The following is a 24,438-nucleotide window of genomic DNA, read 5'->3' as shown; positions in this document are numbered from 1 at the left end:
CCCCCAACACCACTTTCCATCAGTTTGTATAGCAGACCCTCATGCCAAATTGAGTCGAAGGCTTTTTTGAAATCAACAAAGCATGAGAAGACTTTGCCTTTGTTTTGGTTTGTTTGGTTGTCAATTAGGGTGTGCAGGGTGAATACGTGGTCTGTTGTACGGTAATTTGGTAAAAAGCCAATTTGACATTTGCTCAGTACATTGTTTTCATTGAGGAAATGTACGAGTCTGCTGTTAATGATAATGCAGAGGATTTTCCCAAGGTTACTGTTGACGCATATTCCACGGTAGTTATTGGGGTCAAATTTGTCTCCACTTTTGTGGATTGGGGTGATCAGTCCTTGGTTCCAAATATTGGGGAAGATGCCAGAGCTAAGGATGATGTTAAAGAGTTTTAGTATAGCCAATTGGAATTTGTTGCCTGTATGTTTGATCATTTAATTGAGGATACCATCAACACCACAGGCCTTTTTGGGTTGGAGGGTTTTTATTTTGTCCTGTAACTCATTCAATGTAATTGGAGAATCCAGTGGGTTCTGGTAGTCTTTAATAGTTGATTCTAAGATCTGTATTTGATCATGTATATGTTTTTGCTCTTTATTCTTTGTTATATAGCCAAAAAGATTGGAGAAGTGGTTTACCCATACATCTCCATTTTGGATAGATAATTCTTCGTGTTGTTGTTTGTTTAGTGTTTTCCAATTTTCCCAGAAGTGGTTAGAGTCTATGGATTCTTCAATTACATTGAGCTGATTTCTGACATGCTGTTCCTTGTTTTTCCGTAGTGTATTTCTGTATTGTTTTAGTGATTCACCATAGCGAAGGCGTAGACTCAGGTTTTCCGGGTCTCTATGTTTTTGGTTTGACAGGTTTCTCAATTTCTTTCTTAGATTTTTGCATTCTTCATCAAACCATTTGTCATTATTGTTAATTTTCTTCGGTTTTCTATTTGAGATTTTTAGATTTGATAGGGAAGCTGAGAGGTCAAATATACTGTTAAGATTTTCTACTGCCAAGTTTACACCTTCACTATTACAGTGGAACGTTTTACCCAGGAAATTGTCTAAAAGGGATTGAATTTGTTGTTGCCTGATTGTTTTTTGGTAGGTTTCCAAACTGCATTCCTTCCATCTATAGCATTTCTTAATTTTACTCAGTTCCTTTGGCTTTGATGCCTCATGATTGAGTATTGCTCTGTTTAAGTAGACTGTGATTTTGCTGTGGTCTGATAGGGGTGTCAGTGGGCTGACTGTGAATGCTCTGAGAGACTCTGGGTTGAGGTCAGTGATAAAGTAGTCTACAGTACTACATCCAAGAGATATGTGTACCTACCATAGGAGTCCCCTCGAAGCCTACCATTGACTATGTACATACCCAGCGTGCGACAGAGCTGCAGGAGTTGTGACCCGTTTTTGTTGGTTATGTTGTCATAGTTGTGCCTAGGGGGGCATATGTGGGAGGGAATTCTGTCACCTCCAGGCAGGTGTTTGTCCCCCTGTGTGCTGAGGGTGTCAGGTTCTTGTCCGGTTCTGGCATTTAGGTCGCCACAGACTAGTACATGTCCCTGGGCCTGGAAATGATTGATTTCCCCCTCCAGGATGGAGAAGCTGTCTTCATTAAAGTATGGGGATTCTAGTGGGGGGATATAGGTAGCACACAGGAGGACATTTTTCTCTGTTAGGATAATTTCCTTTTGAATTTCTAGCCAAATGTAGAATGTTCCTGTTTTGGGGGGTGCTCAGAGGGGGTGAGAGCCGCTGGACTTGGTGTTCTTCATTTGTCTGTTCTGCTGTGATGTCGACTCTATGGTAGGGTCTGGTGTGGACTGTTCTGCTGTGGTGTCGAGACTTTTGTTGGGTGCTGAGGTGGGCTGTTCTGCTGGCTTCTCTGTGGGGGTGGCCACCTCTCTAGTGGGTTGTTCTCTCTCACACGCCGTCCCCCTCAACCTCTCCTCCACCAGCAGTCTGATCCTCTCCTCTAGTGCTCTGTTCTTCTCCTGATTCTGCTCTTTCTACTGTTGAAGTTGTCTCACCACAGTCCAGAGTGCAGATATGTCTCTCTCCACCTCCAGCTCTCTGGGTCTGGTTAAGGAGGTGTTGTTGTGCTGGACTGTTGTCTGGGTCTGTGCTGACTGAAGTGTAATCACCTGCTGTTCCAGCTCCACCTGCCTTACTTCCAGCTGGGTGAATTTGTCCTTCATTTCAATGAGGGAGTGGTAATCTGTGCTGGGAGGTTGACTCTCCACTGGGGGTTGCTCATCTGTGGGTTTACATAATGAGGAGGTCTGGTCTGACCCGCTCGGTGTGGGGGTATCTTTATCAAGGGAGAGCTTCTCCTGCTGGGCTAATTCTTTGATTAGGTGAAAGTCCAGCTGAAACTGTTTGGGGTTACCCTGTACCATTACTGTTCCGGACTTATAGATATTTATATTACCTGACTCAGAGTCCTCGTTATCAAGTATTCTGAGTTTCCACCCCTCGTTAATCCCCCCTCTCTTAACAAAGGGGTAGTGTGCTAATATAGCACTGTGCCATGCCAGGGGATGGTTTGTGTGGAAGATAAGGTTGCTGATGTTCCCATTTTTGTAATAGTCAGCAAAAAGTGTCTCTTGATTTTCCATAAGGAGCTTCATTTTGTAATCTTTTCTTGCCTTATCATTCTTTACATGCAAAGGGTACTGTATTTTAATTACCTCTGAACAGCGGGAGGGAGCTTCTAAGGCCTCTCCATTTGGTTGGGGTAGACTGTGTGACTCTCCTGCCATTGTTGGGCTAATGGGCTTTGACACCTCTCACTTGACACGTCAGTGCTAGTTGAAGCTGTATCAAGCTTGGCAGAATTATGTTAGAATTCAGTCCTTATAAAGTAATGTTGTGTATTTTTCTTCTTGGCTTTTGGAAATAAAATATAGTTTCAGACTAAACATTACTCACTCAGTTTCAGGTTGGATGGTGTTTTCAGGTTTCTGTTGTTTTCCAGAGAATTTGCTGTATAGAGTAATATAATCCTTGGTAGTTCCGTAATTCCGTCCAAAATCAGGTTGTAGGTTTTAAGTTTTGATTTGAAGTAGGGGTTATGTTGTTGAGGGTAGAATCCAGTATGTGTTCCTGACAAAAAATCCACGTTTATCTAACTCCTAATCTATATTTTTTTAAGAAAATGCTGAAAAATGCAGGAGCTCCCTCACACTAACCTGCCTGCTCCTTCCTCTCTCTCCCTCACGCTGGCCTGCCTGCTCCCTCCTCTCTCTCCCTCACACTGGCCTGCCTGCTCCCTCCTCTCTCTCCCTCATGCTGGCCTGCCTGCTCCTTCCTCTCTCTCCCTCACGCTGGCCTGCCTGCTCCTTCCTCTCTCTCCCTCACGCTGGCCTGCCTGCTCCTTCCTCTCTCTCTCCCTCACACTGGCCTGCCTGCTCCCTCCTCTCTCTCTCCCTCACACTGGCCTGCCTGCTCCCTCCTCTCTCTCTCCCTCACACTGGCCTGCCTGCTCCCTCCTCTCTCTCCCTCACACTGGCCTGCCTGCTCCCTCCTCTCTCTCCCTCATGCTGGCCTGCCTGCTCCTTCCTCTCTCTCCCTCACGCTGGCCTGCCTGCTCCTTCCTCTCTCTCCCTCACGCTGGCCTGCCTGCTCCTTCCTCTCTCTCCCTCACGCTGGCCTGCCTGCTCCCTCCTCTCTCTCCCTCACACTGGCCTGCCTGCTCCCTCCTCTCTCTCTCCCTCACACTGGCCTGCCTGCTCCCTCCTCTCTCTCTCCCTCACACTGGCCTGCCTGCTCCCTCCTCTCTCTCTCCCTCACACTGGCCTGCCTGCTCCCTCCTCTCTCTCTCCCTCACACTGGCCTGCCTGCTCCCTCCTCTCTCTCTCCCTCACACTGGCCTGCCTGCTCCCTCCTCTCTCTCCCTCACACTGGCCTGCCTGCTCCCTCCTCTCTCTCCCTCACACTGGCCTGCCTGCTCCCTCCTCTCTCTCTCCCTCACACTGGCCTGCCTGCTCCCTCCTCTCTCTCCCTCACACTGGCCTGCCTGCTCCCTCCTCTCTCTCCCTCACACTGGCCTGCCTGCTCCCTCCTCTCTCTCTCCCTCACACTGGCCTGCCTGCTCCCTCCTCTCTCTCCCTCACACTGGCCTGCCTGCTCCCTCCTCTCTCTCTCCCTCACACTGGCCTGCCTGCTCCCTCCTCTCTCTCTCCCTCACACTGGCCTGCCTGCTCCCTCCTCTCTCTCCCTCACACTGGCCTGCCTGCTCCTTCCTCTCTCTCCCTCACGCTGGCCTGCCTGCTCCCTCCTCTCTCTCCCTCACACTGGCCTGCCTGCTCCCTCCTCTCTCTCCCTCACACTGGCCTGCCTGCTCCCTCCTCTCTCTCCCTCACACTGGCCTGCCTGCTCCCTCCTCTCTCTCTCCCTCACACTGGCCTGCCTGCTCCCTCCTCTCTCTCCCTCACGCTGGCCTGCCTGCTCCCTCCTCTCTCTCTCCCTCATGCTGGCCTGCCTGCTCCTTCCTCTCTCTCCCTCACGCTGGCCTGCCTGCTCCTTCCTCTCTCTCCCTCACGCTGGCCTGCCTGCTCCTTCCTCTCTCTCCCTCACACTGGCCTGCCTGCTCCCTCCTCTCTCTCCCTCACACTGGCCTGCCTGCTCCCTCCTCTCTCTCTCCCTCACACTGGCCTGCCTGCTCCCTCCTCTCTCTCCCTCACACTGGCCTGCCTGCTCCCTCCTCTCTCTCCCTCACGCTGGCCTGCCTGCTCCCTCCTCTCTCTCTCCCTCATGCTGGCCTGCCTGCTCCTTCCTCTCTCTCCCTCACGCTGGCCTGCCTGCTCCCTCCTCTCTCTCTCCCTCATGCTGGCCTGCCTGCTCCTTCCTCTCTCTCCCTCACGCTGGCCTGCCTGCTCCTTCCTCTCTCTCCCTCACGCTGGCCTGCCTGCTCCCTCCTCTCTCTCCCTCACACTGGCCTGCCTGCTCCTTCCTCTCTCTCCCTCACGCTGGCCTGCCTGCTCCCTCCTCTCTCTCCCTCACGCTGGCCTGCCTGCTCCCTCCTCTCTCTCTCCCTCATGCTGGCCTGCCTGCTCCTTCCTCTCTCTCCCTCACGCTGGCCTGCCTGCTCCTTCCTCTCTCTCCCTCACGCTGGCCTGCCTGCTCCCTCCTCTCTCTCTCCCTCATGCTGGCCTGCCTGCTCCTTCCTCTCTCTCCCTCACACTGGCCTGCCTGCTCCTTCCTCTCTCTCCCTCACGCTGGCCTGCCTGCTCCTTCCTCTCTCTCCCTCACGCTGGCCTGCCTGCTCCCTCCTCTCTCTCCCTCACGCTGGCCTGCCTGCTCCCTCCTCTCTCTCCCTCACGCTGGCCTGCCTGCTCCCTCCTCTCTCTCCCTCACGCTGGCCTGCCTGCTCCCTCCTCTCTCTCCCTCACACTGGCCTGCCTGCTCCCTCCTTTCTCTCCCTCACGCTGGCCTGCCTGCTCCCTCCTCTCTCTCCCTCACACTGGCCTGCCTGCTCCCTCCTCTCTCTCCCTCACACTGGCCTGCCTGCTCCCTCCTCTCTCTCCCTCACGCTGGCCTGCCTGCTCCTTCCTCTCTCTCCCTCACGCTGGCCTGCCTGCTCCCTCCTCTCTCTCCCTCACGCTGGCCTGCCTGCTCTTTCTCTTCGCTAATGATGCCAGTGTGTGGTTCAGTATTCGGTCCTTTGCGTGTAGAATATCTTAGCTTATTCATTGATGATAGACCCTGCTTTACTGAAGTTGCTAGACATTGTAAGCCAATAAATTGTGAAATACAGCTATTGATTGCCGATAGATAGACCTAGTGCACGGTTCTGACTGTCTGTCTGGTGACTGACCTGTCTATACTGATAGATAGACCCAGTGCACGGTTCTGTCTGGTGACTGACCTGCCTATACTGATAGATAGACCCAGTGCACGGTTCTGTCTGGTGTCTGACCTGACTATACTGATAGATAGACCTAGTGCACGGTTCTGTCTGTCTGGTGACTGACCTGACTATACTGATAGATAGACCCAGTGCACGGTTCTGTCTGTCTGGTGACTGACCTGCCTATACTGTAGCCCCTCCCCTCTCTCTCTGTCCTAGTCTCTGCTAGCTCGTTTTGAAAAATGCAAGTGTTTGTGTTCTCGAAAGTAAGCAACTAATCCGTCTCCTCCGTTCCCCAAAAAATACTGAATCTTAGGAATCGACACCAGGAGTCGAGGATCAATTGTTTTGGAGTCCGTTCCACCGCTTCGTCAATGCCGATTACAGTTGAATGAAAATGGCAGGAAAAAGTCAAGCTGACAGCAGCAAAGTCCTGTATGGTAAAATACTTTGAGAAGAGATACAGGAAAGTTGCATCCTACTGCAGCAGAGCTTGGTGGGGTTGCTGAGGAAAGCAAAGTCCTGTATGGTAATGAGAAGAGATACAGGAAAGTTGCATCCTACTGCTGCAGAGCCCACCGTGCCTATTTTTCGAAAATCGTCAGTCCACATGTCAAGTGCATTTGCGCCATTGTATTTACCCAAGTTCTCGCTCAACTCCAGGACCACCCGCCAGCAAAAAAAATGTTGTTGCCTGATGCAGGACTCTAGTGCCAGAGAAGAGACTCTCGGACTGAAAACATTCACACCTCCATTAATTTAGGAAAATATAATACATTTGTGCCACAGTTTAGACTACTAATAGATCTGCGTTCTAACTCCCTCTTGTGATAGTGTGGTGCAATGACAGAATGCCACCATCTACTACTAACGGTTGTGGCATGAACTCAAAACGTTCAACCTCTCTAGGGTATGTGGGACACTAGCGTTCTATCTGGCTACCATCCAGTGAGATTGCAGAGCGCCAAATTCAAATACAGAAATACTCATTTATAAAAATTCAGAAAACAAAACATTTTTTTCCATAGGTTTAAAGATGAACTTCTTGTGAATCCAACCACGGTGTCAGATTTTTAAAATGCTTTACGGTGAAAGCATACCTTACGATTATTTGAGAACAGAGCCCAGTTGACAAATTATTACAAACAGTAACCAGCCAAGCAGAAGCGTTACAAAACTCAGAAATAGAGATAAAATGAATCCCTTACCTTTGATGATCTTCATATGGTGGCACTCAGAAGACATTAATTTACTCAATAAATGTTCCTTTTGTTCGATAAAGTCTCTTTATATCTAATAACCTCCAATTTTGTTTGCAGGTTTTCTTCAGTAATCCACAGTCTCAAATGCAGTCAAAACAGGCAGACAAAAAAATCAAAATTGTATCCGTAAAGTTCATAGAAACATGTCAAACGATGTTTATATTCAATCCTCAGGTTGTTTTTAGCCTAAATGATCTATAATATTTCAACCAGACAATAACGTCGTCAATGTAAAAGGTAAACAAGAAAGGCACTCTCTCCGGATTGCGCATGAAAAAGCTCTGTGACACGTCAGCGCCCACTCATTCAGACTGGTCTTACTCCTTCATTTATAAGAATACAAGCCTGAAACACTTTCTAAAGACTGTTGACATCTAGTGGAAGTCATAGGAACTGCAAATGGAGTCCTAAGTCAATGGATACTGTAATGGCATTGAATAGAAAACTACAAAACCTCCCCAGAAAATACTTCCTGAATGGATTTTTCTCAGGTTTTCGCCTGCCAAATCAATTCTGTTATACTCACAGACACTATTTTAACCGTTTTGGAAACTTTAGAGTGTTTTCTATCCAAATCGACCAGTTATATGCATATCATATCTTCCGGGCCCGAGTAGCAGGCCTTTTAATTTGGGTATGCTTTTCATCCAAAATTCCAAATGCTGCCCCCTACCCTAGAGAGGTTAATTGAGGAACCACTGTATGCTTAGATATGCTGAAAAATATATACATTTATTTTTTACAGATAATGAATGTCTCTAGATTGGAGGAAAAATATCAGTTTCAGGTGTTTGGAAAAAGAGAGGAAGAGGGGGATGGAGAGAGTGAGAGAGAAGAAGAGGGTGATGGAGAGAGCGAGAGAGAGAGAGAGAGAAGAAGAGGGTGATGGAGAGAGCGAGAGGGAGAGAGAGGAAGAGGGATGAGAGAAGGGGTGGAGAGGGGGATGGAGGGAAGAGAGGGGGGGATGGATGGATAGAGGGGGGTGCAGAGAGAGAGGGATAGAGGGGGGTGGAGAGAGAGTGATAGAAGGAGTGTAGAGAGGGATGGGGTAGAGAGATAGGGGGAGAGGGATGGGGGTGGAGAGAGAGGGATAGATGGGGGTGGAGAGAGAGGGAGAGGGATGGGGGGGTGGAGAGCAAGGGAGAGGGATGAGGGGGTGGAGAGAGAGGGAGGTGGAGGGATGGGGGGGTGGAGAGAGAGGGAGGTGGAGGGATGGGGGGGTGGAGAGAGAGAGAGCGAGCGAGAGGGATGGGGGTGTAGAGCGGTATAGTATGCCCTTATTAATCAATGGCACCTCTCACAGATAGGCCTTGCAGTCAGCAGTGGTGTTTGGGGAGACAAGTTATCAGGGCTGTTGCAGATTGTCGACATAGTGCTGGCTGTCACGGGGTTGGAGCTAGAGAGAGAGAGAGAGAGAGAAGGACAGTTGTGCTGGCTGTCACGGGGTTGGAGCTAGAGAGAGAGAGAGAGAGAGAGAGAAGGACATAGTGCTGGCTGTCAAGGGGTTGGAGCTAGAGAGAGAGAGAGAGAAGGACAGTTGTGCTGGCTGTCACGGGGTTGGAGCTAGAGAGAGAGAGAGAGAGAGAGAGAGAGAAGGACAGTAGCGCTGGCTGGACATCTGGACTTGGTTCAAACTTATTTTCTTTCCAATACTTATTGAGCGTTTGATGTAGCCTGCCTGGAGTGCCTGGAAGGCAGGGAGACTAATTCATTGGTTCCCATTGCGACATGAGTAATCGAGCACAATTCAAGTATTTTTTTATTTATTTTAAATACTTTTTTAAACTCAGGTCTGCCTGAAACAGTTTCTCCAGGTTCCGCTGGATGACAGTGGGAGTTTGTGAATGAATCATCACAATACCAACACAACAAAAGCCTGCAGGGTGTTCCAGTTTGTCTGTCAACAGCTCAGCGAATGGAAGAGGGGTTCTCGAGATCCTGAGTATTTGTACTGTATATTTAAGGAGATTCTGACACTCAATTACAGTGTACTAGAAGGGAGAGGCCTTCCACTAAGGGGAAGAAGGAAGGCCCTGATCTGGGCTCTAGTTCTTCAGGAGGCTGAAGAAATTCAGCTTGGCACCCTCACAAACGTTTACAGATGCACAATTGAGAACATCCTGTCGGGCTGTATCACCGCCTGGTACGACAACTGCTCCGCCCACAACCGTAAGGCTCTCCAGACGGTAGTGAGGTCTGCACAACGCATCACCGGGGGGCAAACTACCTGCCCTCCAAGACACCTACAACACCCGATGTCACAGGAAGGCCAAAAAGATCATCAAGGACAACAACCACCCGAGCCACTGCCTGTTTGCCCCACTATCATCCAGAAGGCGAGGTCAGTACAGGTGCATCAAAGCAGGGACCGAGAGACTGAAAAACAGCTTCTATCTCAAGGCTATCAGACTGTTAAACAGCCATCACTAGGCTGCTTCCACCCGGTTACTCAACACTGCACCTTAGAGGCTGCTGCCCCAAATACATAGACATGAAATCACTGGCCACATTAATAATGGAACACTGGCCACTTTAATAGTGTTTACATACTGTTCTACTCATCTCATGTGTATATACTGTATTATATTCTACTGTATTTTAATCAATGCCACTCCGACATCGCTCGTCATAATATTTACATGCCTATATTCATTTTTTTACTTTTAGGTTGTGGGTATTGTTGTGAATTGTTAGATATTACCGCACTGTTGGAGCTAGAAACACAAGCATTTTGCTACACCCACAATAACATCTGCTGAACACGTGTATGTGACCAATAACATCTGCTGAACACGTGTATGTGACCAATAACATTTGATTTGATTTTGATTCGGTGACGGCTCTAGTGACTTCCTCTCTTTCTTCATCTGTTCTGTTGTTTCCTTGCCTCCCTCTCACCATAACACACATAAGACAGACATTACAGGCAACATTAGCACATCAATGTCAAACCTCCCCCTCACCTCTCTCTCTCTCTGTCTCTCTGTCTCTCTCTAACAGTAACGTTTCTGGATGTTACTGTTACTGGACGTTACTGTTACTGGACGTTACTGTTACTGGACGTTACTGTTACTGGACGTTACTGGTCGTTACTGTTACTGGGCGTTACTGGACGTTACTGGATGTTACTGTTACTGGACGTTACTGGACGTTACTGGATGTTACTGTTACTGGACGTTACTGGACGTTACTGGACGTTACTGGATGTTACTGTTACTGGACATTACTGGACGTTACTGGATGTTACTGGACGTTACTGGACGTTACTGTTACTGGACGTTACTGGATGTTACTGTTACTGGACGTTACTGTTACTAGACGTTACTGGACGTTACTGTTACTGGATGTTACTGGATGTTACTGTTACTGGACGTTACTGTTACTGGACGTTACTGTTACTGGACGTTACGGGACGTTACTATTACTGGACGTTACTGGACGTTACTGTTACTGGACGTTACTGTTACTGGACGTTACTGGATGTTACTGTTACTGGACGTTACTGTTACTGGACGTTACTGGACGTTACTGTTACTGGACGTTACTGTTACTAGACGTTACTGGACGTTACTGTTACTGGACGTTACTGGACGTTACTGTTACTGGACGTTACTGTTACTGGACGTTACTGGACGTTACTGTTACTGGACGTTACTGGACGTTACTGTTACTGGACGTTACTGGACCTTACTGAACGTTACTGGACGTTACTGGACCTTACTGAACGTTACTGGACGTTACTGGACCTTACTGAACGTTACTGGACGTTACTGGACCTTACTGAACGTTACTGGACGTTACTGGACCTTACTGTACGTTACTGGACGTTCAAACAGTTTAAGAAACTTCAGAGTGTTTTCTATCCAAATATGCTATTTACATGCATATTCTAGCTTTAATGGCTGAGTAGCAGGAGGTTTACTCTGGGCACCTTATTCATCCAGTCACGGAGAAGTTTAACCAACAGTGCAGTTCAAGAAGAGTTAAAGAAAATATTTACCAAATAAAACTAAAGTAAAGAATTATTAAAAGTAATAACAATAACGAGGCTATAAACAGGGGGTACCGGTACCGAGTCAGTGTGCTGAGGCTAGTTGAGGTCAGGCTAAAGGCACTCCAGGCAGGTCTGCTTTTCTCCTATAAACAGGGGGTACCGGTACCGAGTCAGTGTGCTGAGGCTAGTTGAGGTAAGGCTAAAGGCACTCCAGGCAGGTCTGCTTTTCTCCTGGCAGCATGAAAACATTATGTCTGTCCCGGCTATGACGTCTCTCTACTAGGGGATAGTGGGTTTTATAACAAGCACTTAGAGAGAGAGAGAGAGAGAGAGAGAGAGAGTGTGTGTGTGTGTGTGTGTGTGTGTGTGTGTGTGCTAGTGCACTTGGCCCATGATGGATAGATAAGGTATTGAATTATCATATACAGAACTGAATGCAGCACACACACACACACACACACACACACACACACACACACACACACACACACACACACACACACACACACACACACACACACACACACACACACACACACACACACTGCAGCCATGTGCTTTTAGGTCATTGTGTCTGTTTTTGCGGTAGTTACAAGATGATCACGTCAGAGAGGACATGTCTTTATGATCAGAACTGTTGGCACTGGTCATGAGTAATTTAACCTTAATCTGGGGTTAAGATGGTGGTTAGGATTAGGACCTGACCCCAACCAACTGTCCTAATCTTAACCCCTTACCTGACCCCTTACCTGGCCCCTTACCTGACCCCTTACCTGACCACTTACCTGACCCCTTACCTGGCCCCTTACCTGGCCCCTTACCTGACCCCTTACCTGACCCCTTACCTGGGCAGAAATGGAGAGATTTTATTAGATTTTATGAACCATTGTCACTTCCTAGATGATGGAGGTCAAATGTACACCTTTTCCCAGAAACACCCACAACACGGTCCCCCATACTGACCATATTCCCTGAAACACCCACAACACAGTCCCCCATACTGACCATATCCCCTGAAACACCCACAACACAGTCCCCCATACTGACCATATCCCCTGAAACACCCACAACACAGTCCCCCATACTGACCATATCCCCTGAAACACCCACAACACAGTCCCCCATACTGACCGTATCCCCTGAAACACCCACAACACAGTCCCCCATACTGACCGTATCCCCTGAAACACCCACAACACAGTCCCCCATACTGACCGTATCCCCTGAAACACCCACAACACAGTCCCCCATACTGACCATATCCCCTGAAACACCCACAACACAGTCCCCCATACTGACCATATTCCCTGAAACACCCACAACACGGTCCCCATACTGACCATATTCCCTGAAACACCCACAACACAGTCCCCCATACTGACCATATTCCCTGAAACACCCACAACACGGTCCCCCATACTGACCATATCCCCTGAAACACCCACAACACAGTCCCCCATACTGACCGTATCCCCTGAAACACCCACAACACAGTCCCCCATACTGACCATATTCCCTGAAACACCCACAACACGGTCCCCCATACTGACCATATTCCCTGAAACACCCACAACACGGTCCCCCATACTGACCATATTCCCTGAAACACCCACAACACAGTCCCCCGTATCGACCATATCCCCTGAAACACCCACAACACAGTCCCCCATACTGACCATATTCCCTGAAACACCCACAACACAGTCCCCCGTATCGACCGTATCCCCTGAAACACCCACAACACAGTCCCCCATACTGACCGTATCCCCTGAAACACCCACAACACAGTCCCCCATACTGACCATATCCCCTGAAACACCCACAACACAGTCCCCCATACTGACCATATCCCCTGAAACACCCACAACACAGTCCCCATACTGACCGTATCCCCTGAAACACCCACAACACAGTCCCCCATACTGACCATATCCCCTGAAACACCCACAACACAGTCCCCCATACTGACCGTATCCCCTGAAACACCCACAACACAGTCCCCCATACTGACCGTATCCCCTGAAACACCCACAACACAGTCCCCCATACTGACCGTATCCCCTGAAACACCCACAACACAGTCCCCCATACTGACCGTATCCCCTGAAACACCCACAACACAGTCCCCCATACTGACCGTATCCCCTGAAACACCCACAACACAGTCCCCCATACTGACCGTATCCCCTGAAACACCCACAACACAGTCCCCCATACTGACCGTATCCCCTGAAACACCCACAACACAGTCCCCCATACTGACCGTATCCCCTGAAACACCCACAACACAGTCCCCCATACTGACCGTATCCCCTGAAACACCCACAACACAGTCCCCCATACTGACCGTATCCCCTGAAACACCCACAACACAGTCCCCCATACTGACCGTATCCCCTGAAACACCCACAACACAGTCCCCCATACTGACCATATTCCCTGAAACACCCACAACACGGTCCCCCATACTGACCATATCCCCTGAAACACCCACAACAAAGTCCCCCATACTGACCGTATCCCCTGAAACACCCACAACACAGTCCCCCATACTGACCATATTCCCTGAAACACCCACAACACGGTCCCCCATACTGACCATATTCCCTGAAACACCCACAACACGGTCCCCCATACTGACCATATTCCCTGAAACACCCACAACACAGTCCCCCGTATCGACCATATCCCCTGAAACACCCACAACACAGTCCCCCATACTGACCATATTCCCTGAAACACCCACAACACAGTCCCCCGTATCGACCGTATCCCCTGAAACACCCACAACACAGTCCCCCATACTGACCGTATCCCCTGAAACACCCACAACACAGTCCCCCATACTGACCATATCCCCTGAAACACCCACAACACAGTCCCCCATACTGACCATATCCCCTGAAACACCCACAACACAGTCCCCATACTGACCGTATCCCCTGAAACACCCACAACACAGTCCCCCATACTGACCATATCCCCTGAAACACCCACAACACAGTCCCCCATACTGACCGTATCCCCTGAAACACCCACAACACAGTCCCCCATACTGACCGTATCCCCTGAAACACCCACAACACAGTCCCCCATACTGACCGTATCCCCTGAAACACCCACAACACAGTCCCCCATACTGACCGTATCCCCTGAAACACCCACAACACAGTCCCCCATACTGACCGTATCCCCTGAAACACCCACAACACAGTCCCCCATACTGACCGTATCCCCTGAAACACCCACAACACAGTCCCCCATACTGACCGTATCCCCTGAAACACCCACAACACAGTCCCCCATACTGACCGTATCCCCTGAAACACCCACAACACAGTCCCCCATACTGACCGTATCCCCTGAAACACCCACAACACAGTCCCCCATACTGACCGTATCCCCTGAAACACCCACAACACAGTCCCCCATACTGACCGTATCCCCTGAAACACCCACAACACAGTCCCCCATACTGACCATATTCCCTGAAACACCCACAACACGGTCCCCCATACTGACCATATCCCCTGAAACACCCACAACACAGTCCCCCATACTGACCGTATCCCCTGAAACACCCACAACACAGTCCCCCATACTGACCATATTCCCTGAAACACCCACAACACGGTCCCCCATACTGACCATATTCCCTGAAACACCCACAACACGGTCCCCCATACTGACCATATTCCCTGAAACACCCACAACACAGTCCCCCGTATCGACCATATCCCCTGAAACACCCACAACACAGTCCCCCATACTGACCATATTCCCTGAAACACCCACAACACAGTCCCCCATACTGACCGTATCCCCTGAAACACCCACAACACAGTCCCCCATACTGACCGTATCCCCTGAAACACCCACAACACAGTCCCCCATACTGACCGTATCCCCTGAAACACCCACAACACGGTCCCCCATACTGACCGTATCCCCTGAAACACCCACAACACAGTCCCCCATACTGACCATATCCCCTGAAACACCCACAACACAGTCCCCCATACTGACCGTATCCCCTGAAACACCCACAACACAGTCCCCCATACTGACCGTATCCCCTGAAACACCCACAACACAGTCCCCCATACTGACCGTATCCCCTGAAACACCCACAACACAGTCCCCCATACTGACCGTATCCCCTGAAACACCCACAACACGGTCCCCCATACTGACCGTATCCCCTGAAACACCCACAACACAGTCCCCCATACTGACCATATCCCCTGAAACACCCACAACACAGTCCCCCATACTGACCGTATCCCCTGAAACCATCTAGTGTTCAGGGAATTAACAACACAATGTCAAATACAGGTAGCCTAGTCAAATAATTAACATCCAATCACATTCACCGTTACTCATCCAATCACATTCACCGTTACTCATCCAATCACATTCACCGTTACTCATCCAATCACATTCACCGTTACTCATCCAATCACATTCACCGTTACTCATCCAATCACATTAACCGTTACTCATCCAATCACATTCATCGTTACTCATCCAATCACATTCACCGTTACTAATCCAATCACATTCACCGTTACTCATCCAATCACATTAACCGTTACTCATCCAATCACATTCACCGTTACTCATCCAATCACATTCACCGTTACTCATCCAATCACATTCACCGTTACTCATCCAATCACATTCACCGTTACTCATCCAATCACATTCACCGTTACTCATCCAATCACATTAACCGTTACTCATCCAATCACATTCATCGTTACTCATCCAATCACATTCACCGTTACTAATCCAATCGCGTTCACCGTTACTCATCCAATCACATTCACCGTTACTCATCCAATCACATTAACCGTTACTCATCCAATCACATTCACCGTTACTCATCCAATCACATTCACCGTTACTCATCCAATCACATTAACCGTTACACATCCAATCACATTCACCGTTACTCATCCAATCACATTCACCGTTACTCATCCAATCACATTCACCGTTACTCATCCAATCACATTCACCGTTACTCATCCAATCACATTAACTGTTACTCATCCAATCACATTAACTGTTACTCATCCAATCACATTCACCGTTACTCATCCAATCACATTAACCGTTACTCATCCAATCACATTAACCGTTACTCATCCAATCACATTCACCGTTACTCATCCAATCACATTCACCGTTACTCATCCAATCACATTAACCGTTACACCCTCACAGGAAACCTTCACTCATGCATTTAGAAACGAAACATGACCATTTGAAAAATGAGCTACAGGAGTTTTTTGAGTGAGAATAAAGAGGACTTAAATTATAGTAGTAAGACATGTATAAAACAACAGATACCATTAAGAAGAAGGTGCTAGAAGCATCTTATATGGTGAGCTACCGAGTGGCTAGGACAGGCAAGACCCATACTATTGTGGAGGAGTGGCTAGGACAGGCAAGACCCATACTATTGTAGAGGAGTGGCTAGGACAGGCAAGCCCCATGCTATTGTGGAGGAGTGGCTAGGACAGGCAAGCCCCATACTATTGTAGAGGAGTGGCTAGGACAGGCAAGACCCATACTATTGTGGAGGAGTGGCTAGGACAGACAAGCCCCATACTATTGTAGAGGAGTGGCTAGGACAGGCAAGCCCCATGCTATTGTAGAGGAGTGGCTAGGACAGGCAAGACCCATACTATTGTAGAGGAGTGGCTAGGACAGGCAAGCCCCATACTATTGTGGAGGAGTGGCTAGGACAGGCAAGCCCCATACTATTGTAGAAGAGTGGCTAGGACAGGCAAGCCCCATACTATTGTAGAGGAGTGGCTAGGACAGGCAAGCCCCATACTATTGTGGAGGAGTGGCTAGGACAGGCAAGCCCCATACTATTGTGGAGGAGTGGCTAGGACAGGCAAGACCCATACTATTGTAGAAGAGTGGCTAGGACAGGCAAGACCCATACTATTGTAGAGGAGTGGCTAGGACAGGCAAGACCCATACTATTGTAGAGGAGTGGCTAGGACAGGCAAGCCCCATACTATTGTAGAGGAGTGGCTAGGACAGGCAAGCCCCATACTATTGTAGAGGAGTGGCTAGGACAGGCAAGCCCCATACTATTGTAGAGGAGTGGCTAGGAAAGGCAAGCCCCATACTATTGTGGAGGAGTGGCTAGGACAGGCAAGACCCATACTATTGTAGAGGAGTGGCTAGGACAGGCAAGCCCCATACTATTGTAGAGGAGTGGCTAGGACAGGCAAGCCCCATACTATTGTGGAGGAGTGGCTAGGAAAGGCAAGCCCCATACTATTGTGGAGGAGTGGCTAGGACAGGCAAGACCCATACTATTGTGGAGGAGTGGCTAGGAAAGGCAAGCCCCATACTATTGTGAAGGAGTGGCTAGGACAGGCAAGCCCCATACTATTGTGGAGGAGTGGCTAGGACAGGCAAGACCCATACTATTGTGGAGGAGTGGCTAGGAAAGGCAAGCCCCATACTATTGTGGAGGAGTGGCTAGGACAGGCAAGACCCATACTATTGTGGAGGAGTGGCTAGGACAGGCAAGACCCATACTATTGTGGAGGAGTGGCTAGGACAGGCAAGACCCATACTATTGTGGAGGAGTGGCTAGGACAGGCAAGACCCATACTATTGTAGAGGAGTGGCTAGGACAGGCAAGCCCCATACTATTGTGAAGGAGTGGCTAGGACAGGCAAGCCCCATACTATTGTGGAGGAGTGGCTAGGACAGGCAAGACCCATACTATTGTGGAGGAGTGGCTAGGAAAGGCAAGCCCCATACTATTGTGGAGGAGTGGCTAGGACAGGCAAGACCCATACTATTGTGGAGGAGTGGCTAGGACAGGCAAGACCCATACTATTGTGGAGGAGTGGCTAGGACAGGCAAGACCCATACTATTGTGGAGGAGTGGCTAGGACAGGCAAGACCCATACTATTGTGGAGGAGTGGCTAGGACAGGCAAGACCCATACTATTGTGGAGGACTTAATTATTCCTGCTGCCGTGGATATAGCTGGGACAATGCTGGGGGAAAAAGGCCCAAAAAACTATACAGACAATGTCTTCATCAAACAACACTGTTTCACGATGCATCAGTGACATGGCAGGAGATGTTTTGAAACAATTACAGCTTCGCCAACAAGCCAGTGAATTCTATGCTTTACAGCTGGATGAGTCAACAGACGTGGTGGGCCTGGCACAGCTCCTGGTACATGTCCGTTGCGTTAATGGGAGAGTCAATTAAGGAAGACATTCTATTCTGCAAACCACTGGAAACCAGGACAACAGGATAAAGGATAAAGTACTGGACAGCTTTGTGACATCAAATGGATGTGTTTATCTGTACTGATGGCGCAAAAGCCATGACAGGGAGACATAGTGGAGTGGTAACATGGTGCAAGCAGTTGCTCCCAACGCCACTTGGGTATACTGCAGCATCCACCGAGAGGCTCTTGGGTACTCTGCAGCATCCACCGAGAGGCTCTTGGGTACACTGCAGCATCCACCAAGAGGCTCTTGGGTACTCTGCAGCATCCACCGAGAGGCTCTTGGGTACTCTGCAGCATCCACCGAGAGGCTCTTGGGTACACTGCAGCATCCACCAAGAGGCTCTTGGGTACTCTGCAGCATCCACCGAGAGGCTCTTGGGTACACTGCAGCATCCACCGAGAGGCTCTTGGGTACACTGCAGCATCCACCGAGAGGCTCTTGGGTACACTGCAGCATCCACCGAGAGGCTCTTGGGTACTCTGCAGCATCCACCGAGAGGCTCTTGGGTACACTGCAGCATCCACCGAGAGGCTCTTGGGTACTCTGCAGCATCCACCGAGAGGCTCTTGGGTACACTGCAGCATCCACCGAGAGGCTCTTGGGTACACTGCAGCATCCACCGAGAGGCTCTTGGGTACACTGCAGCATCCACCGAGAGGCTCTTGGGTACACTGCAGCATCCACCGAGAGGCTCTTGCTGCCAAAGGAATGCCTGACAGACGTTTTGGACACTACAGTGAAAATGGTTAACTTTTTTAAAGCAAGGCCCCTGAACTCTTGTGTATTTTCTGCACTATGTAATGATATGGGCAGCGACCATGTAACACTTTTACAACATACAGAAGTGTGCTGGTTATCAAGGGGCAAAGTATTAACACGTTTTTTTTAATTGAGAGACAAACTTAAAGTTTTCTTTACTGACCATCATTTTCACTTGTCTGACCGCTTGCATGATGATGAGTTTCTCACACGACTGGCCTATCTGGGTGTTGTTTTTTTCTCGCCTGAATGATCTGAATCTAGGATTACAGGGCGTCTCTACAACTATATTCAATGTGCGGGACAAAATTCAGGCTGTGATTAAGAAGTTGGAGCTCTGTCTGCATTAACAAGGACAACACACAGGTCTTTCCATCATTGTATGATTCTTTGTGCGCAAATGAACTCAAGCTTATGGACAATGTCAAATGTGATACAGCGAAGCTCCTGAGTGAGTTGGGTGTGCAATTACGCAGGTACTTTCCCGAAATGGATGACACAAACAACTGGATTCGTTATCCCTTTTATGCCCTGCCTCCAGTCCACTTACCGATATCTGAACAAGAGAGCCTCATCGAAATTGCAACAAGCGGTTCTGTGAAAATTGAATTTAACCAGTTGCATCTCTAGGGGCGCTATTTCATTTTTGGATAAAAAACGTTCCCGTTTTAAGCGCGATATTTTGTCACGAAAAGATGCTCGACTATGCATATTCTTGACAGTTTTGGAAAGAAAACACTCTGAAGTTTCAGAATCTGCAAAGATTTTGTCTGTAAGTGCCCCAGAACTCATTCTACAGGCGAAACCAAGATGATACGTCAAACAGGAAATGAGCAGAATTTCTGAAGCTCTGTTTTCTAATGTCTCCTTATATGGCTGTGAATGCGACAGGAATAAGCTTAGACCTTCTGCCGTTTCCCCAAGATGTCGGCAGCATTGTGACGTATTTGTAGGCATATCATTGGAAGATTGGCCATAAGAGACTACATTTTCCAGGGGTCCGCCCGGTGTCCTTTGTCTAAATTTGTGCGTAATCTTCAGGTGCGGGCATTTTCTCCTGGGATTCAGGAGAGAAAGCACACTTCCACGAATGATATATCATCGAAGAGATATGTGAAAAACACCTTGAGGATTGATTCTAAACAACGTTTGCCATGTTTTCAGTCGATATTATGGAGTTCATTTGGAAAAAAGTTCGCGTTTTGAGGACTGAATTTTCTGTTTTTTTTGGTAGCCAAATGTGATGTACAAAACGGAGCTATTTCTAATACACAAAGAATCTTTTTGGAAGAACTGAGCATCTGCTATCTAACTGAGAGTATCCTCATTGAAAACATCAGAAGTTCTTCAAAGGTAAATTATTTTATTTGAAGGCTTTTATGTTTTTGTTGAAATGTTGCGTGCTGGATGCTAACGCTAATGCTAACGCTAAATGCTACGCTAGCTAGCTACTTTTACACAAATTATTGTTTTCCTATGGTTGAGAAGCATATTTTGAAAATCTGAGATGACAGTGTTGTTTACAAAAGGCTAAGCTTGAGAGGGCATATTTATTTCATTTCATTTGCGATTTTCATGAATAGTTAACGTTGCGTTATGGTAATGAGCTTGAGTCTGTATTCACGATCCCGGATCCGGGATGGGGAGATCAGAAAGGTTAATCAGAAGCCACTGTCAGATTTCTGTATAGGGCTGCGCTCAGAGTATCCTGCCTTGGCAAATCGCGCTGTTAAGACACTGATGCCTTTTGCAACCACGTACCTATGTGTGAGTGGATTCTCAGCCCTCACTCAGCCCTCACTAGCATAAAAACTAAATACAGGCACAGACAAAGTGTGTGGGAAATGATTTAAGACTGAGACTCTCTCCAATACAATCCAACATTGCAGAGTTATGTGCATCCTTTCAAACACACCCTTCTCATTAACCTGTGGTGAGTTATTCACAATTTTTGATGAAAAAAATTTAGTTTTCTATGTAAGAGCAACATTATTGATTATTATTATTTTATTATTTATGCCCTGATCCTATAAAAGCTCTTTGTCACTTCCCACGAGCTGGGTTATGACAAAAACGGACACTGATTCTTTTGTTTAATAAATGTATCGTATAGTGTGTGTGTGTGGCAGGCTTACAATGATGGCAAAAAAACAACATTTGAGAGTGCGCTGACCCCGGTGCTAGAGGGGGTACAGCTGACCCTGGTGCTAGAGGGGGTACAGCTGGAGGTTGAATGTTTGAAGGGGTACGGGACTATAAAAAAGTTTGGGAATCACTGGTGTATTACAACATTACCGTTGTGTATTACAGCATTATCGTTGTATATTGCACCCTTGCTGTTGTGTGTCGCAACATTATCGTTGTTGTATCGCAGCATTATCGTTGTGTATTACAGAATTAACGTTGTGTATTGCCCATTCTTATGTATTACACCATTATCGTTGTTTATGGTACCTTTACCGTTGTGTATTACACCATTATCATTGTGTATTACACCATTATCGTTGTGTATTGCACCATTATCATTGTGTGTTACACCATTGTCGTTGTGTATTACACCATTATCGTTGTGTATTACACCATTGTCGTTGTGTATTGCACCATTATCATTGTGTGTTACACCATTGTCGTTGTGTATTACACCATTATCGTTGTGTGTTACACCATTGTCGTTGTGTATTACACCATTATCGTTGTGTATTACACCGTTATCATTGTGTGTTACACCATTATCGTTGTGTATTACACCATTATCGTTGTGTGTTACACCATTGTCGTTGTGTATTACACCATTATCGTTGTGTATTACAGCTTCTCTGTCCCGCCTTCTTCCTTCCTCTCTCCCTCCAATAGCAACAGTGCCTGGTCATAACTTTCCTCACTATGAACTCTCTCTCTCTTCTCCCTCCCTTCCTCGTCTGTCTGTCTGTCTGTCTGTCTGTCTGTCTGTCTGTCTGTCCTAATAGCAGCGTCCCCTGCAGCAGTCCCTGGCTGCCTCTCTGTGTCGTGAGTCTTACTGGAAGTGCCTCCTCCTCACTCTCCTCATGTACGGCTGTTTCACCACGCTGGGCTGGTGTGTCGTCTGCCGTGTCCCAGCTCTGGGCTCCGGGGAGTATGGAGTTGTCTCGGCTCCGTCCGCCACCACCTTCCCTGACTTACCTCAGCTGCACCTCCAGCACGACAGGTTAGTTAGTGTGTGTGTCACGTTGGCCTTAAACCTCTCCCACTACCCTAAAAATACTTTTATACAGCTGAAGATACTTTACCTTGTGGGTTTTCTATGTTCATCTATTCTTCTCGTTTGTTTGACAGCTTTTATTGTTCTTTCTACTGCTGTCAGAAAATGTTGATGGCATTTTACATACACTTTAAATAAAGTTAAATGAACTTTAAATCAAGTTAAATGCACTTTAAATAAAGTTAAATGAACTTTAAATAAAGTTAAATGAACTTTAAATAATGTTAAATGAAGTTTAAATAAAGTTAAATGTACAGTGTGATTGTGTTTATCTCCAGCCAGCCCGTGTTCCAGTGGCTATCTGTACATCCCTAACACAAGTGTTTAAATAAAGTTTGAGTATGTTTGTATGAACATGACCTTTCTCTCTCTTCTCTTCCTTTCTCCGCCCTCCCCCCCATCTCTCTCTCTCCCACCCCTCCTCTCTCTCTCTCTCCCACCTACCCCCTCTCACTCTATCCCTCCCCCTCCTTTCTCTTCTCTCTCTACCCCCTCCTCCTTTCTCTTCTCTCTCTACCCCCTCCTTTCCCTCCCCCTCCCCTCCTCCTCTTTCTCCCTCCCTCCCCCTCTCCTCTTTCTCCCTCCCCCTCTCTCTCCCTTTCCCTCCCCCTCCCCCCTCTTCTCTCGCTCCCTCTCCCTCCCCCTCCCCCCTCTTCTCTCTCTCCCCCCTCCTCTCTCTCCCTCTCCCTCCCCCTCTTCTCTCTCTCCCTCCCTCCCCCTCCCCCCTCTTCTCTCTCTCTCCCTCCCTCCCTCCCCCTCCCCTCCTCTCTCTCTCTCTCCCTCCTCCCTCCTCTCTCTCTCTCTCCCTCCCCCTCCTCTCTCTCTCTCCCTCCCCCCTCCTTTCTCTCTATCCCTCCCCCTCCCCTCCTCTTCTTTCTCCCTCTCCCTCCCCCTCTCCTCTTTCTCCCTCCCCCTCCTCTCTCTTTCTCCCTCCCCCTCCTCTCTCTCTCTCCCCCCTCCTCTCTCTCCCTCTCCCTCCCCCCTCTTCTCTCTCTCCCTCTCCCTCCCCCCTCTTCTCTCTCTCCCTCCCCCTCCTCTCCCTCTCTCTCCCCCCTCCTCTCTCTCCCTCCCCCTCCCCCTCTTCTCTCTCTCCCTCCCTCCCCCTCCTCTCTCTCTCTCTCCCTCCTCCCTCCTATCCTCTCTCTCCCTCCCCCTCCTCTCTCTCTCTCCCTCCCCCCTCCTCTCACTCTCTGCCTCCCCCCTCCTCTTTCTCCCTCTCTCTCTCTCCCTCCCCCTCCTCTCTCTCTCTCCCTCCCCCCTCCTCTCTCTCTTTCTCCCTCCCCTCCTCTCTCTCTCTCCCTCTCCCCTCCTCTCTCTCTCTCTCTCTCCCTCTCCCTCCCCCATCTTCTCTCTCCCTCCCCCCTCTTCTCTCTCTCCCCTCCTCTCTCTCGCTCTCCCTCCCCCTCTTCTCTCTCTCTCCCTCCCCTTCCTCTCTCTCTCACTCCCTCCCCTCCTCTCTCTCCCTCCCCCCTCTTCTCTCTCTCTCTCCCCTCCTCTCTCTCTCTCTCTCTCTCCCTCCCCCTCCCCTCTCTCTCTCTCTCCCTCCCCCCTCTAACAGCCCATGTTCCAGTGGGTATGTGTATATCCCTCTAGCCTTCCTAGCTATGCTGTATGTGGTGTATCTGGTGGAATGCTGGCACTGTTACTCCAAGACCGCCATTTTGGCTCACGCAGAGACGGCAGAGGTATGCTACTGACTTTGTTTTGGTTGGGACTCTTATTGTGAGTCCTTATCTGTCGTTATCCTCCTATCTGTCGTTATCCCATCTGTCGTTATCCCATCTGTCGTTATCCCATCTGTCGTTATCCCATCTGTCGTTATCCCATTTGTCGTTATCCCATCTGTCGTTATCATCCTGTCTGTCATTATCCTCCTTTCTGTCATTATCCTCCTTTCTGTCATTATCCTCCTATCTGTCGTTATCCTCCTATCTGTCATTATCCTCCTCCTGTCTGTCGTTATCCTCCTATCTGTCATTATCCTCCTATCTGTCATTATCCTCCTATCTGTCATTATCCTCCTATCTGTCATTATCCTCCTATCTGTCA

General features: G+C 48.6%; 1 protein-coding gene across 1 annotated transcript in view; it reads left to right on the top strand.

Moving 5' to 3' along the window:
- unm_sa40862 (un-named sa40862) overlaps positions 1–24,438 on the top strand; it is a 45,356-nt gene that overhangs the window by 16,074 nt on the left and 4,844 nt on the right. The window contains exons 2-3 of the mRNA XM_036989241.2: positions 22,118–22,335; positions 23,948–24,074. Coding sequence (XP_036845136.2) covers positions 22,118–22,335; positions 23,948–24,074 — 345 coding nt within the window. The remainder of the gene's footprint in view (positions 1–22,117; positions 22,336–23,947; positions 24,075–24,438) is intronic.

The sequence above is a fragment of the Oncorhynchus mykiss genome, chromosome 9, assembly GCF_057628025.1.
Source record: "Oncorhynchus mykiss isolate SJ-2025 chromosome 9, ASM5762802v1, whole genome shotgun sequence".
Taxonomy (NCBI): Eukaryota; Metazoa; Chordata; class Actinopteri; order Salmoniformes; family Salmonidae; genus Oncorhynchus; species Oncorhynchus mykiss.
The sequence above is the reverse complement of the archived record's forward strand: the minus strand, read 5'-3'. Positions and strand labels throughout refer to the sequence as shown.